Source organism: Phaethon aethereus (assembly GCF_964289735.1).
Source record: "Phaethon aethereus genome assembly, chromosome: 12".
NCBI classification, from domain to species: Eukaryota; Metazoa; Chordata; class Aves; order Phaethontiformes; family Phaethontidae; genus Phaethon; species Phaethon aethereus.
The window spans coordinates 9,553,474-9,569,283 of NC_138588.1; the positions used below are offsets into that span (position 1 = coordinate 9,553,474).

Consider the following 15,810-nt stretch of genomic DNA (forward strand, 5'->3'; position numbering starts at 1 on the left):
CCCTACAGGACAGTTGAACTATTGTAAAAGGATGTTGGCCTTCATCTGACAGCCCCTCAGCGAAGTAAAATTAGAATTATTAGGTAAATTGAAATACAGATGTACCTACCTGCAATTCTGTCTGTCTCCTGAGGCACTCATCATGGCTATTGACAGAACTGGGCTGCTTCTAAGAAAGCTGTGAATCTGCTGGTCTTTGATAGGAGAGCTTTACTTTTCCTTACAAATAAAAAGGAAAGATTTCTCTGCTTGTTCTTGAAAGGGCCTTTCTCTGATGTTGTCACCACATGTTTCTCCTTGACGGTAACTGATTAAAGGATTTTTTTTTTTTTCTCCTCCTCCTCCTTTCCTACCTCTGCATTACAGAAATGGCATCAGATATTCCTGGCTCGGTAGCCTTGCCGGTGGCACCAATGGCAAGTGGACAAGTGAGAATGGCAGGATCCATGCCTTCCAGAGGAGGAAAGCGCCGCTCTGGGTAAGCCTTTTCTTTTCAGGTCTGAAGCGGGAAACGGCTGGCATTGAAAAACTGAAAATGTACTTATATGTGTTTGTATGTAAACTACATTATGGCATTAGTCACTGATGTTTTGTTTTTCTCTTCAACATACCTGCTCTTCCTGCAAGATCAAACTTGATGATAAGTGTATTGTTTGTTCTGCATCTTCAAAAGACTTTCAGGTTTGGCAAAGCATCCAGAAACAGAGTTTGGGTCTCGTGGCTGTTGTACATCTAAGGAATGCATGTTACCTATATCTGTTTAATCTCAAAAGGATTTATCATGTGAATAAAAGTAGCAAGATGTGTTCTTACTTGCATCTGTAGACTTCATCTGAAGTTTGCACTTGAAATCTTTCAAATAGAGGCCTTCTGTTAAAAATGTTTTCTTTATAGCCCCAGGTACAGAAATAGCACAAGCAGTCACTCTTCACAGATTGTGGTCTGCAATATTCTGGGTCTTGCTGGAAATGCAGCGTAGTTTCCCCAATTCTGGGAGAAAGGGCCTGAATCAAGTTCAGCCTTTGCACTAGCTGAGTGCCCTGCTAAAGAAGAAAATTGGTTTTATGCAACTACAGAGGTTGGTGCGATGTAGGGATAGTTTCTCCACATTAGATTATTTTGTGGCAACTCATAATAATCCTCTGTGTTAGAAGAAAAATGTAGCAAGAGCTGCAGAAGGACAGAAAACTACTCTAGTATTAACCAAAAAATCCTGGTTTTGCCAAAGTTTGATCACAAATAACAGTCTTTAGATGATCCTTTCTTAGAGATATCTCTGATCTGAGAGTGCCTGCAAAAGAGTTTGGTAAGCCTTATAGTTAGCCCTAAATATGAGTAGGGCTTAGAGGATCAATAATGTGAGTAAAATCTTCACTGACAGACACCTAAGGAGAAGACATTATTCCTTGTGAGAGCTACTCTAGGGATTGTTCACCAGTGTTAAGTGTCTGCTCAAGTAACAGTGCTCAAGTCTCACTTCTGGGGTGAATTAAGATGGGAGAAGAAAGTGGACCTTGCCTTGGACGTGGAGTTAAGTTGGTGTGATGTGAACACTCAGGATGGTTGTTCTGAGGGCGTTCCTTTGGACAGGACAATTTTGAGATTTCTCCCCATTGGATGTGCTTCCATATGCTGAGTATAAAACTGGTCTGAGAAACTCCTGAAACCTTTGACAAGTATCACTTTTTTATTTTGAAATTGTTCAATGAAAAAGCCTTTTCAAACTTGCACTCAGAAGAGAAAACAAAGTATTAACATCTTTTCATTGCTACATAACATATATAACCTTTTGTACTTATGAGTTGCAGGATAGTTGATCTGTTTTTTGATCATAAACCATGTCAGCTGCAAATACCAGTTTGCAAATTACTGTAACCAAGGGTTGTTGCTGCTGACTGTGAAATCTTCTGATTATATTAAATACTGACTTGATATTAATTGAAAGCTATTATTTAACTATTGCATTTTAAGTATCTTCATCTATTTGCAAGAAAGTGGAGTAGGGGGAGGGTGAGAGGAACATAAAATCAAATTATTTTAAATGTATTTAACATGCAAATTCAGTGAGTAAGATAGTATGGATTTGCTGTTATACTCAGATGGTGGTATGTGCGCCATAGCTCTAAACAAATAGCCCTTCTCCAAGCCTGAGCCAAGGTGCTGTTTTGTTTTGTTTGTTGGTTTTTTTTTTTGTTCAGTGGGAATGTATTCAGACCTTGAGGGAAAGAATGCCAGCTGCGTTTAATTCCTCCTAGCTTCTCTTTGAACAAAGTTGCAACTAACACTGGTCATTTCATTACCATCCTGGTGATACATCTTTGTACACCTAAATCCTTGGGCATTTTAGAAATGACTGCTTTGTGTCAAACATAAATGAATGTATCTAGTGAACAGAGTCATCTTTTCCAGCTTCTGTTATCTCTGAAAATTGTTTCTTTTCTCATAATTGCTGAGGCAAGCTGGCAGAATAATTGCTACATGGACTTGAATGTAGATCAGGTTAAAATCATTGGCTACCCAGAAGGTGTTTCTGCGCTGTAGGCATTCAGCTTCATTGACAGCTTGGAAAAATATTTTTCCATTCTATAAATTATACGAAGTACTTCATAGAAAAAAGTGACAGCCTAGTAGTGCATGAGATGATGCACTGCAGCGGTCAGTGACTGCCTTAGATGAATGTAACCTCAATTCTTTATTTAACGTGTTTTTTCTTTAGGCTTTGCTGTATTTGAGGATATGGGGCTTTTTCACCTTCCTAGGTTATCTGTACTTGGGGAGGGGGGTTTTTTTGATTGGTTGTTTTACAGTTGCATTGGTTTGGTTTCAGTTCAGCATATAGTCTTGTCCTTTCTCTACCCAGAACTGTAAGATCGGGGGAGATGTGGGGAGGAAGAGACCTCAGCCCACCAGCCTCCCTCCCTGGGTGTACCCCCGTATATTTTACTGAACAAAAGGCTGTAGTACAGGTCCGCATCTGCCTCTCAGCAGCATCTGCTCCTGATCATTCCTGCCTGCTCCCTTCCTATGCTGTGTATTCATGGCAAGCCATTTTTTGACATTTCTTGGGAATTTTACTTAACGATTTTGTTGCAATGTTCAAATCTTCTCCCAACTCAATTTTTTAACCTGTGCAGGACCAGTTTGTTGGAGGGATTTTTTTGTGTGAAAGTGTTTCTAATGAAAAATAAATAATTTAAAAAAAATATTTTTGTCACGGTATTTATGGTACCCACACACCTTTTGAGGAAAATATATTTTAATAAGTACCTCATACATCAGGCCTTTTCACGATTGACATGAACAGTATCAAAGATGAAAACAAGATTTATGCTGTCTCTTCAAAACAAAAGAACCTAGTGCAGCTCTTTTTTAAAGTCTCTTTTTAATGGGAATTTTAAATGAAGATAAAAGATACTCTTTTGAAACTTGTGAAATGATATAATTTGTCTTCTTGGAGGCTGCTTCTACTCTTTTGCTAATGTGCAATATATTATATCTGAACAGAAGATCCTATCTGCCAGGGTATGAGGAGTTTGTTGGAATATTATTTTTATGTGTTCTGCTGTGTTCTGCTAAAGGTTCCATCTGATTCCCTATCTTTCACTCTACCTTACTGTAAAGCAGACGTCGTGGTTCAGGCAGGGCATTGGAATCACTGGCTTTATACCTGAGATTTTTTTTCAGGTTTTGAAAAGATTTTTTCATTTCGCACAGTGTAGTGTAAAATTATGAAACATGTTTATTAACAAAGATAGGACAGAGAGAGATGTGCTGTTGCAGTTTTGTAAGTATTAACATTTTTAATGAACTTTATGTCCAGTTTTTTTTTTAAATAAACTTACACTTGGAATAAAGTCAAACTACTTAAAAATCTTAACGAAGAAAAGGTGTTATTTAAAGATTTGGTCTGCTACAGTCTGGTATTGCACCCTAGGTACTCAAATTCTGCTGTGATGAGCCCACTATAAATGTGGTTGGTATTACCGATGGATATTAACCCATCAAGATCTTACGAGAAGCTGATATCCAGCCACCTAGATAAATAGGTGTGTGAGTCCCAGCTTACTCCTTTGGAAGAAGGCACACACTGTGGGCAGCAGGATTGAGCCTTAAACTGTCATCAGGGTCTCTGTAATTCTTTGCATTATATTCCAGTAATAACAAACTTGACTAAAGGCAGTAGAGCTAATATTTGATTTCGGGGGGGGGAAATCCATCTCTTAGCACTCAGCTGGAGTATTTGGCTGGAAGCTAAGAAAATCTACCAAGGCACTGGATTCTAGTCTATTGAAGAAGAAAAGAAATTACAAAATAAATCTATCCCAAATTAAAGCAATGTCTTATTAAATCTTTGAAGAAGAGGCTTTTCCCCACCATAGGCATATGACTTTTCTGCTGCCCTTATCCCCCAACTTTGAAACGGGAGGTTTCTCTCAGTTGTGTTTCAGTTGCCAGCGAGGCCAGTGAAGGATAGGCCTGACGTGATGCTTTTGTGAGTGGCTCCAGGTGGAGCCAGCCCAGTGCCGGCCTGAGTGCGCCCGTCGCTTGTAAACGAACAGATCTCCTGTACCGCCGGCTTTCACCTTTTCGGTGTAGGTAGAAACCTTGCAACTGCAGTAACTTGGCAGTTTGTTCTGGGATGTCACCTACAGGCACATTACTATATGTGGGGAAGAGGCAGGCAGGTAAGAGCAGACCTTCGGCTAGACGAGAACGCGTAAGCGTTAAATTGCGGAGAGCGTGGTATATGCCGCAGGCCCGGGGAAGCGCAGGCAGCTGGGGCCGGCGCTGAAGGCCGCGCTGGGGGTGACAGGCAGCGGCGTGTCGGCCTGGGCCTGGCGTGGCTGCAGGCCCCGTGGACGAGCGAGCGTGCCAGCCGCTGGAGGTCGGTGTCGGTCTGCGCGAGGCGGCTGAGAGGGCGGTCACTGGCTTTGCAACTGCATTGGGAGATAATTAGGTGAGCAAAAATGTAATTTATAGTGAAATGATGACGGCATCAGACTTAACCGAATGAAATGCACATCTTTTCTTAAGACTCTGTGGAAAATGTTTTTCCCTCTGCTTCCCCCAGAAATGAATAATCACGATTACCATCTGGAAAATATTATTGTGACTTTTCTAATACTGCTTCCAATTCCTGTGCTTGTTTGCTGCCCTCGTCCTGATTGTATGTAGATTCCTGTGACTCGGACACATCTTTTATCGACCAGCCTGTCTGGGTTATCAGAGTTAGGGAGCAAGGCAGTGTTGCCTGACCGGCACTCACACTTCTCTATGCTGATGTAGTTTTAAAGACCATTTTTACATCATTGTTCCCACACTCTGAACATACAAATCTTAATTTTTAATTGGTAGGGGTTTCTTTTAATACTGAGAAAGATATTGTCATTTTGCAGGGTTTTGGCCTTTAATATGACTTCTGCCTGTTGATAACATGAAGAGTGTTAGAGACGTGGAATCCGTAACTGTATAACGTTTTATTACACTGAAATGTTAGAAAGCTTAGAGTGTGAACGAAACCTGACAAAATTGTTTGCAAAGCAAAACTATGATTACCTATCTACATGAATTACATTTAAGTGACTGATCAAGGTCTCTATATCATACTAATGTGTTTTCTTATTAAAATAAATACACTAATACAATAATTGTATATGGTAATTTTATATCAGCTTGGTTCTTAGTCTGCCTTAATGGCAGAGTCACCCCCTTATACTTGGGATATATATTTGTCCACCTCTTTTTAAAGGTATAAACATGTATAAGATGCTTTGGAAATTATACTATCGCATAACTTCGTAGTAACTTAATATCAATGGGAAGGAGACAATCACGCTGCCTAACATAGGAGCCTAATTTAGGTGGCTTATTTAGGAAGTTAATCTTCCTAGTTTCTCTGTGTAAGAAGTGAAGAAGGAGGTTCCTGCTCTTTGTGGCTCCCTGAAGGAGCCTGACAGGAGGGCTGGCATTTGGCCCAAGGAGGAGGTCGTCTCTTCCACTGACTTAAGAAGAAGGTCTGGGACATAAACCAGGTAAGTTAGGTGCACGGTAGACCCATAGGTCATTTTAGTAATGACCACAGGAATACCACAAAGTAGTTGCTATCTGCAGACTGATTGGTAATTTGTGTGAAATGACTGGGCAAGTCTAAAGAATGTACCACAATTAGTCAGTATCAGTGATGTAGATAATCCTCTTAGCAGGGAGGCTGGGAGTTTACTCTGCTCTACCTCTAACATGCTTTCTTTAGACTGGGGCAGAAATAGTGGCCTGGTGTTTATTATCTGTACAGCTTTACAACTTTATTTTCCTTAGTCTTAATTTCAGTCCTCTAACATAGTCCCTACTGATTTCTGTAAACTTCTATCAGGCCTAAGAGATACTACTTCTGACCATGTCACAAGAACAACATTTATTTAATATTTCCTTTTATTTGTTAATTTTAGCAGTGCAGATTTCTGTGGAGCAGGACAGTGATTTATTACTTTATTTAAAAAAAACCAACTGTGTTCTTTGTGCTCCTGGCAGCTGATGAGCTACTTTTAGGGGGTCTGGAGAATATGAGCAAGGCTGGAATCTACAGTTGTTAACACCTCCAGTCAAAATATAAATCAAACAAGGTTGAGAACCGCTGGCTTGAATGTTCATGTCACCATTGTCAACATCATGATTACTGATTTGGAAATCTTGCTTTTACAGAATGGACTTCGATGATGAAGATGGGGAGGGGCCCAGCAAATTTTCAAGGTGAGCATTTACAAATAGTTGGCCACATCGCTGACTTATTTCAGTGGAGAAAGATGGCTGTCTCACTACTGATGTTTTAAAGTCAATATGAATGTGGGCTGAAGAACTTGCCAACAACTTGACCGTTGTTAGTGTTTTTATCGGCTTCCTGTGCAAATTAGACATTCTGGCAGAAATCTGCCTAATGTAGTTATTGGCTTACAAAGCTGACAATGTGTATGTCATACTTTCTGCAGCTATGTTGAATGAGAAAATCTGTGATTTTTAGCTTATTATTTCAACTGCTGTAGATGAACTTTGGTTATTTGACGTTGCTGAATTTGTCTTTCTGACACTGAAAATGAGTTCTATTTTGAATTTATTTCAGATGTTAACTTCTTGCTAAGACAATATGACAGATCTTAGGGGTGTGGATTGTTTTTTTAAGATTAAAGCTCATTATGTACCATTAGGTGTGACTGAATAGTAAAAATTGCCAAAATAAATGTTAATGGACGTGGAATATTCTAGGCTAGAAATAAAAACAAGCATGAAAGCATCATTGCCATTTTTTCACTTTTCCTTTTTTTCTGGTCACACTGTTTGCATTTTTTCATTGGAAACCAAGCAGCTGCAGTGAGGGGTAGATACTTTGAGGCCTACCGATAACTGCTGATTATCCAAATTGTTACTGCTGCTCTATAGCAGCAGCCATGTTCAAACACAGCTGTCACCGTAGGGTTTTAACACGATCTTCCTAGTCAGTCTGAAAGATAAGTGTGCTGAAGATGTGCTGTAACACCATGTCATAACCCACTGGAAAATACCAGTAGCACCCCTGCTTAGCTGATGTCATTTACAGAAAGGCCATTCCAGACTCTGGTGTTAAAACTGGTCATCTGAGGGCTAATCTTAATGTTTACTAGAAGATACATGTGAAGGAAAAAAGATTTGTGATGAATGTGACCTGATTTGTGCCTGCATAAGTGTCAGGGTTTCCAGGCACAGAGGTGCACATGTGTTGGTCTGTCTCCATCCTGGCTTTGGCCTTTCAAAGTTTGATGGTGGGGAGAGCCAATCGTTCCATTATTTTTATTGGAGAGGTATGCTGTGCTGTGCTTAGACTCAGTTGATTTTTAGATGTCAGATCAAAATCTGATATTTAAACCTTAAATGCTGTAAAAACTCCAAATTGTTCTGCTTTTAGAGAATATGGAAAAACAGTGGAGAGACACCCAGGGCCATGTTCAAACATCCTCTTCTAGTTGAGCCTCCTTTTAGGGCTTTTCCCTTCTCCAAATTGCTCATGTGACTGATTCCTAGCTTGTCTCGGTCAAAATTATTTCATTAGCAAAGAACTGCTGTTTAAATGTTTAAGCTATCCCAGCTGGCTTTGACTGAAATGCCTGAAGGAGCATGCACGCAGAGAGGTTGGTTAAGAGACTGGAAGGGAGAGAACAGTAGTTGGAAGCAATAACATCTTCAGCCCCACCAGCCAGGGAAGGATGAGCAGACAAGCCCCAAGCTAGTGGGAGCACAGGATATAGTGGTGTTAGCACGATACTCCACGTGAGTTAACACACCTTGCTTCTCAGGGACTTCCAAGCCAGCTCAGGTATCTGTGCATGGCATCTCATCATCACATGGAGGCATATGCATGTACTTCTCACATAATGGCATGTTGCCATTCCTCGTTGAATCTGTCTTTTTTTTTTTTTTCTTAATTTTGTGCTCAGTCTGTTCTCTGAGCAGAGTCAAGGGGAAGAAAGTGGCATTTTCACTTCAATGTTCTTAGGGTGCTGGTGTTAAACGCAAATTAGAAAGAAATACCGCTCAAGTCTCACTTAAGCTTTCTCTTCAGCGTTTGAACAAGTCTTACTGGGGAAGGAAAACATGAAGCCTTATAGAGGAATTTGCACAGTTGGGGTACTTAAAATTAGTTTTGATTCATTTGAGAAGACAAAAAGGAAAACGTTATTAGTTTTTAGAAGAAAAAAGATGCTTAATTATGCTGTATTACCTTGTTAGCTAATACATGGAAGCTTCATAGCTTCATAGGCTCTGTTGTAATACATGACATCATTTTGGAAAAGCTAATTCTAATACAAAATATCACTTGACTGTTGTTGAGCAGTAATAATCTTCAATTCTAGAAAAGCCATTAGCCTTATTTTTTAAAATCTACATTTTCTGTTTTGGAACAAGCATTTTGGTATTTTGAAAAGTAAGATCATTATCCAAAAAATGTGTCTTTTTGTAACTATTCTAGCAAAATCTGATTTCAAAGGATTAGTATGTTTTTAGGAAAGGGAAAGAAGGAGCAGAATATCATTTTTCAGTAGAGTGTCGCACTGCTGCCTGTCTCTGGGACGACACTTCAGAAACAGTGAAGCTTTAATCCCATGGAGCAAAAGTCCCATTGATCAGGATTTCCCCCGTAAAGTTGCTGCTGATAAATTGCACGTACCTGTGTGGGCATCTAACTTCTGTTGATTTGAGTAGGAATGAGGTACCTATTTACTTCTAGGGATTTAAGCCAGTTTTAATTTCACTTCTATTTACCCAGCAGTTTCATCTGCCTGCCTGACTTTTGCCAGTCTTCCCAACAGACAGTACAGTGTCTGTACCTACTAGAGCTTTTTTCTGAAGGAGTCCTTATATAATGCGTTGCACTTAAGCGTATGTCTCTGCCCTCCCATGTTATCTGTAGACCATCAGTGCCCTCTGCTGAATGGAGTGAGTTCTGGTTGCAAGCTGGAAAAGCTTTCACTTCCAACACAGCAATGAATATTTCATGGGCTGCTGTCGATAAAAGCTCAGTGTTGTTTTCTGTAATGGTGCTGGTTGTTAAGTTTCCCAAGCAGTAAGTGTATGTCAAAGCGTTTGCATAAATCCACTGAAATATGTCGCCAACTTTTTAAAATATACAAATGAAGCTTTTGAATCGGCATGGCTTGGAAGTTTCATCAGACTCTACGTTTTCTTTGTTTTATCGTTCTCATGCCCTCATTTTTCTTGATGGTATTTGTAATAGTTTGCAGTTGTGAACCTCTTTGCTTTCCGCTGTGTGTTGACTATCATGCAATGCTTAACCCTTGTGAATTTACTTACTATCTTTTGTTTCTAGGTATGATGGTGATCAAATCTCTGGTGATAAGGAAAAGTTTGCAAGGTAGGCGTGTTCTGTAGAGCTCTTCTGCTGAGAGAAGAGAGGGGGATGGTCGTGTCCAGAAAAACTCTGTAGGTGTGCCTTAGCTTAGAGAGCTGGTTATTTTGTTTCTAGGTGGGATGATGATCAAAGTACTGCTGACACAGAAAGGATGGCCAGGTAGGAAAAAGGAAAATCAAATATGGTTTGCCCCCATTTTTATTTTATACGATGCCATTTTGACTGATGAAAAGGCATCAGGGTTGGCTGATCCAAAAATGCTTGAAAACAGAAATACTAACCCTGGACCTAAAGTGGGTTTGGATCAGCTCCTGCAGTCTCCCAAAATTTAACGTCCCTCCAAAATTTCCATATAAAAACAAAGTTAGAAATGACAGAATTAGGACATCATTCAGTATACATGTTTATGAATGCCAGGATTCCTAGGGCAGACACTTTTGGAAGAGGAGCACAGCCCCTCTTTTTGTTTTAAGGGTTTAAATTTGAACTAGTTTCAGGAAAGTTTCAGGATTTTGTTTGCTTGAACATTTTCGTGGCCAGTTGATTAACATACTATTACTTTTTAGCTTTTATGGTCATAAATGAAATGGACTGTTAGATATTTTTCTCTGTCTTCTCAGGAAGTTTTGCAGTCTCTGTTTACTGTTTATAATGGTTGTTTTTAATGTTCAGTAGTACTAAAATACTTTAGTGACAGACAATGGAATATGTATTCATAAATGTAAAATATGTGTTGAATATGTGTGTTTTTTGTCTTTCTCTCTCTTCTCTTGATCACCATTTCTGTGAAAACGCTGAACTTAGAGCAAGATTTCATCATGTAAAAATGCATTTTTCTTCTCCTTGTCCATATTTATCTGCATGTATATGCTGGCATGTACACATGTGTGCTCTTCTGTACATGTGCACTGGCACACAAGTTGTTCTGCTTGTGTATGTGTATGTGGTCCAACTCCCACAGGCAGTGTTCTCTCCTACATCTGTGCAGACCTGCACAAAGGCTGTTTATCAGCCATTTGAAATGGAAAGGTTCACTATTACGATATAATAGATAGTTAATTAGCTAATGACCTTAAATAAGGGACTGGCTGTAATTTACTGAACGACCAGGGGCTGTCATTGCTGGGACCCATAGCTGGGTTTCCTGAGTATCAGGTAGTAAGTGTAGACATCAGTAGGAATAATAAGTCTGCGTGTAGTCCTAACAAGTGGTATTTCTGGAGACGATGCCTCATGCATATAATACCTGTATGTGCAGAGGCAGGAAACACACTGTAAAGCAGGGCAAGCCCATGCATTCCTCTATTTCAGGAAGCAGCATACTACAATTTGCATTCTTTCCTGCATTTTAAGAAAAGGCTCCATTATTAAATGTAGTCAAAAAGTGTGCCAAGCCTAGCTTCTGCTTTCATGACATAACAGTCAGCTCCAAAAAATGTTGCAGTTTCTCTATTGTACCGGTCAATGCTGGTGGACTCTCCAAGTGATCACCTTTCACATCTTGTTGGATCAGCCAGCGATCCCACAAGAAAATGCCATGCACAGCTCATTGAAATCAGTGGAAGATGCTGCTTTGACATCTGAAGCATCATGTACTTGTCGTGTACTTGTATTTAGCTGCTACGTGACAGGTACAGTATGGGAAAAATAAGTGCTAGGCACTGAAGTATTCTAGGTCCATTTGGACCATCTCAGATTGGTGTAATTCCTTAATAGTGATCAAGCAATGGTGATTTACAGTATGGGAAAACTGAACTCCTAGATCTTCAGTTCTGAAAGATTTTGGTGATTGTCCATTTTGAGAATTCTCAAATTTAACTCACCACCTCAGTCATATGTTTGCTATAAAGGATGAGAACATTGGAGCTTAGCCCAAAGTGGGGCAGCATCAAGTACTGTCATTGGCATGTCCCTGCTGTGCTAGATTGTTCTCAAACATAAATTCCGATCTATGTATGACAAGCCAGATGTTTATTTGCTGTCTTACGTAGTAATTTTATTTATTTACTAAGGGTTTTTTTTATGTACTGTTATTCCATATATGGTCCCAGTCCTGCTGTCTGATCCTGTAGGCATTGTAGTGTCCCTCTACACGGATGCAGAACGTTCCACACAGCAGCATAGGACTGGAGATCTGTGTTGTCATTCAGTGGGGTTTTTTTGTAAGTCAGCACTGACACTGCTGACCTGATCCAGCTGTTACTGAGAGGTTTCCTCTAAAAGAAGGCTTTTATAAGCAGATCCAACACCTCGAGCAAGGCCTGGAAGCTGTGAGATGCATCACAGCTCTTGCAGATTTGTGAGTTTGGCTGGAGCTGGCAGCTGTCAGTTCCTCACATCTTTCTACGTCATTTTTTGTCCTTAAACCAAAGAAGATTAAACTGGTTAAGAGATTAAGGCCAGAAGCCAGTAGTTAGAAATATGGGTTCTTTTCACAGCTATGGGCAAATCATATTTATCCTTCTGTGGCCTGTATTTTCTGTCTAGAAACTGCGGGATAATAGTGTTTAGCTTTGTAAAGCACTCTGCTCTCCTGGGGTGAAACAGCAAAATAAGTGCAAAGTAATATGATTCGTTACCTCTGGCTGAAATTCTTACACTGATCATGTCTTCTGTTCTGTTGGTTTGGTGTTTCTTTAAATGTTCAGGGAGAATCATAGTGAAATTGAGAGACGCAGGAGAAATAAGATGACACAGTATATCACCGAACTGTCTGATATGGTACCCACTTGTAGCGCATTGGCTCGTAAGCCTGACAAGCTAACAATTCTTCGGATGGCCGTTTCACACATGAAATCAATGAGGGGCACTGGAAACAAATCTACTGATGGAGCGTACAAGCCTTCGTTTCTTACAGAACAGGTAGATTTTTTGCAAATGTCTGTTTTTTCTGGTTTATGGTCTTAAAAGATGTGAGGAAATGCTGAGAGGAGTAGAGTCACAGCTTGATCCTTCGCTGTTGTGTATCTTGCTTGTACAAGCTACATCCAAGGTGTGAATACAGACAATTTTTTGTGACTGTTTGGACTTTATCTTAACTATGTGACAGATCTTTCTCTCTGAAGCTACAAAATCAGCATTCTTATCATTGAGGTCTGTCCGTCTGAAAAGCAGGTCACTTGCTGTCTTCTGTCATTGGAAAGGAATTTTCACCTAAAGAACTGGGTTCTTCCCATCCTAATAAAGATTCTACAAAATAGGTAAAAATTGATCTGGAAAGACCTGCCTCACTCTCCTGGGTTTAGAAGAAGGTTAAAAACATTGTTTAGTCTTAATGCCTAAGTTGCCAGCAGCTGAACTGAGCAGAGATGAATCCCATCTGTACTGGCTGAGGTGCTTCCTTGGTTACATTGTTGATGGAAGAAGGAAGATGCACCCAGTTCTTGAAGGAAAACCGTTTAACTGAGTGCACTGGAAATTCCTACCACCTTCATTGTTTTTGAAGCCCTATGGGTGTAATGTGCATTTTTGTGGTCTGAAGGATTTAAGCACTTCAACATGCAAGTTATGGCTAGAGGCAATACTTCTTTCTGTTAGAGAAACAGCAGCTGCTACTGACCTCTCGGTGTTCATATCTCTACTTATTCTGGCTTTCCTGAAGTGTGTTTCTGGAGGGAGTGTGCCGTTCAGCAGGTGGTTGGTAGGGGACCCTAGCTACCTCTCATTGCAACTTTTTGGGGTTTTTTTGAACCTTGCATAATGAGAGAGTTTATCTTCATCTTTGTTAACAATGTATGCAAAACAGGTCTCATTATCCTCTGTATAATGCAACCAGCTATGCATTCAGGGTTTTTTTTCTAGTAAGTGGCTCAGAATTGATATACTTTTTCTACGATAAAGCAGCAGAAGTTGACGGTTTCTTGAGATGAGTTATCCTTTCTTTAGTAGAATTTACCAGGTTGTGATCTTCACCTTATCAGCTAATATCTGCCACCTGCACACCAGCCGTGCTGACTTGTCTAACCTGGAATGGGACTCAGGTTGTCCAAAGTGCTCTGCCTGACTTCCAGATGGAGAATCTTAACAAGCTCTGGTGGTCACTGGAGCCACCAAGCAAAAGCTGTTCGAGCTTGTTTCCCAGGAATTGGAGTGGTAGTTGTCATCCTTTCCCATGAGAGGTTTTCAAGCCCTGTTAAGAAAAGGTACCGTTTCTATTGATACATGCAACAGCTGTTTGCATGTGCAAGTCAAGGGTGTTTAGACCCAGTGTCTGACAGTGAAGGACAGAAGTACCTTGCTTTAAAGGCCTATGGTCCTCCTTCCAGTCCCCAGGTGGGGCATCTCAGGTGGATGTGTGGGTGTCTCAGGCCAGAAATACCCAGGGTGTTGAGCCAGGGACCGTGTAAAGATAGGCCAAAGACAGGGGTTTTCCAGACCCTTTAGATCTCTGAAGCTTCATATTCACAGGCTGAAAAAGAAAGTAAGAAGTGATACAACCTTCATGTGTAGTGGCTGGGGCCCCCTAATGGGAGGCGGGGCTGGGGATTCCTGTCCTTCTTCCCATTACACTTTCTGCTTTTTATCCGGTGACTATTTAGTTTGCAAAAAGAGCTCATTCTGAGGGGAAAAAAACAAACAAACAAAAAAACCAGAAAGAGTTGTTGGCTTCTCTCCAATTATATTATTCAGGACGTTTAATTAAGGGTTTGGCATATGAGTTATAGCTGTTCATTTCCTCTGTTTGTACTCTTAAATAACTTTTTCTTTTTTTAATGTTAGATGCCTATCACACAATATGCATCGCATTTTAGTTACTTAATTTTCCTAAAGTGCATTGAGATCATCAGATGAAAGGCAATAAATGAAAACAAAATATTGTTTGTTATTAAGATCAGCAATTTATGGCTTGCTGCAAGTTTGGTTGTGTTGTTACATCAAAACTACAGTGAAAACTTCTGCCTAAGTTGTAATCAGCTACTAAGATAGCAAGAAAACAATATTCTTTGGCAGTGACAGATGTGTTATTTAATTCCATTCTCTGCTGGCATTCTAATCAAATCCTTTTTTTTGGAAGGAACTGAAGCATCTTATCCTGGAGGCCGCAGATGGGTTCCTGTTTGTAGTTGCAGCTGAGACGGGAAGAGTGATCTATGTATCAGATTCTGTGACTCCTGTGCTGAACCAGCCACAGTCTGAATGGTTTGGCAGCACTTTGTATGAACAGGTTCATCCAGATGACGTGGAAAAACTGCGGGAGCAACTATGTACATCCGAAAACTCTATGACAGGTCAGATATGTCAGGTGTATGGTTCTGTGTGTTATGGATCCTTGCAGAGTTTTTCTGACATTCAAAATGCCTGGTTTAAAAATCTGGTAAAAATGAAATTCAGCAAGATTAAACTGCCTTTTTCTTGCAAGCAGTGCAGTAATATAAATCTTCTTTTGCATGACTACTTTTTGTTTCCTAATAGTTTGACTTCAGTCAAACCACCTTCACATAGCTCTGCATTAAAACTTCTGGCTTGGGTAGGTTTGGAACCTGGATTGTTTTCAGGCTTGGTCCGGAAATCTAGATTGTTTTCCTTTCATCCTCAATGAACTTGTGACTTCCTTACAAATATGTGTTTCTTTAGGGCAGTGTTTATTTTGAAGGCAAAAATCATACTTTAGACTTTTCCATTTTCCTAAAATTTCCTTGTGGTTTGCTAACGGGAATCCTGGGCAAAAAAAAATCCAGTGTTTGGCAGCTGAGAAATCTAGTGGGTTTTAAATGGGAGTCTTGCACCCGTAACAGTGGTGTAATTTAGCTGTATGTTGACTACCTGTCATTTTGCACATGAAACTAAACCATATTCATATCTTCCATATAACTCTGGCTTTTACAGTTATTCATGCTCAAGACTGCCAGTAGGAAACTAGCCTTGTCTTTAATAGGATACTTGTACGCTAGAGCTAAATCCTGTTTTAACTCAAA

The 15,810-nt window shown here is 40.1% G+C and overlaps 1 protein-coding gene across 1 annotated transcript in view; it reads left to right on the forward strand.

Moving 5' to 3' along the window:
• The window catches only part of ARNT2 (aryl hydrocarbon receptor nuclear translocator 2), a gene marked incomplete at both ends in the record, with an annotated part of 100,980 nt that overhangs the window by 25,083 nt on the left and 60,087 nt on the right, over window positions 1–15,810 (forward strand). Inside the window, 4 exons of the mRNA XM_082005348.1 lie at window positions 367–478; window positions 6,700–6,747; window positions 12,544–12,757; window positions 14,910–15,123. Of these exons, the coding sequence (XP_081861474.1) occupies window positions 367–478; window positions 6,700–6,747; window positions 12,544–12,757; window positions 14,910–15,123 (588 nt within the window). The remainder of the gene's footprint in view (window positions 1–366; window positions 479–6,699; window positions 6,748–12,543; window positions 12,758–14,909; window positions 15,124–15,810) is intronic.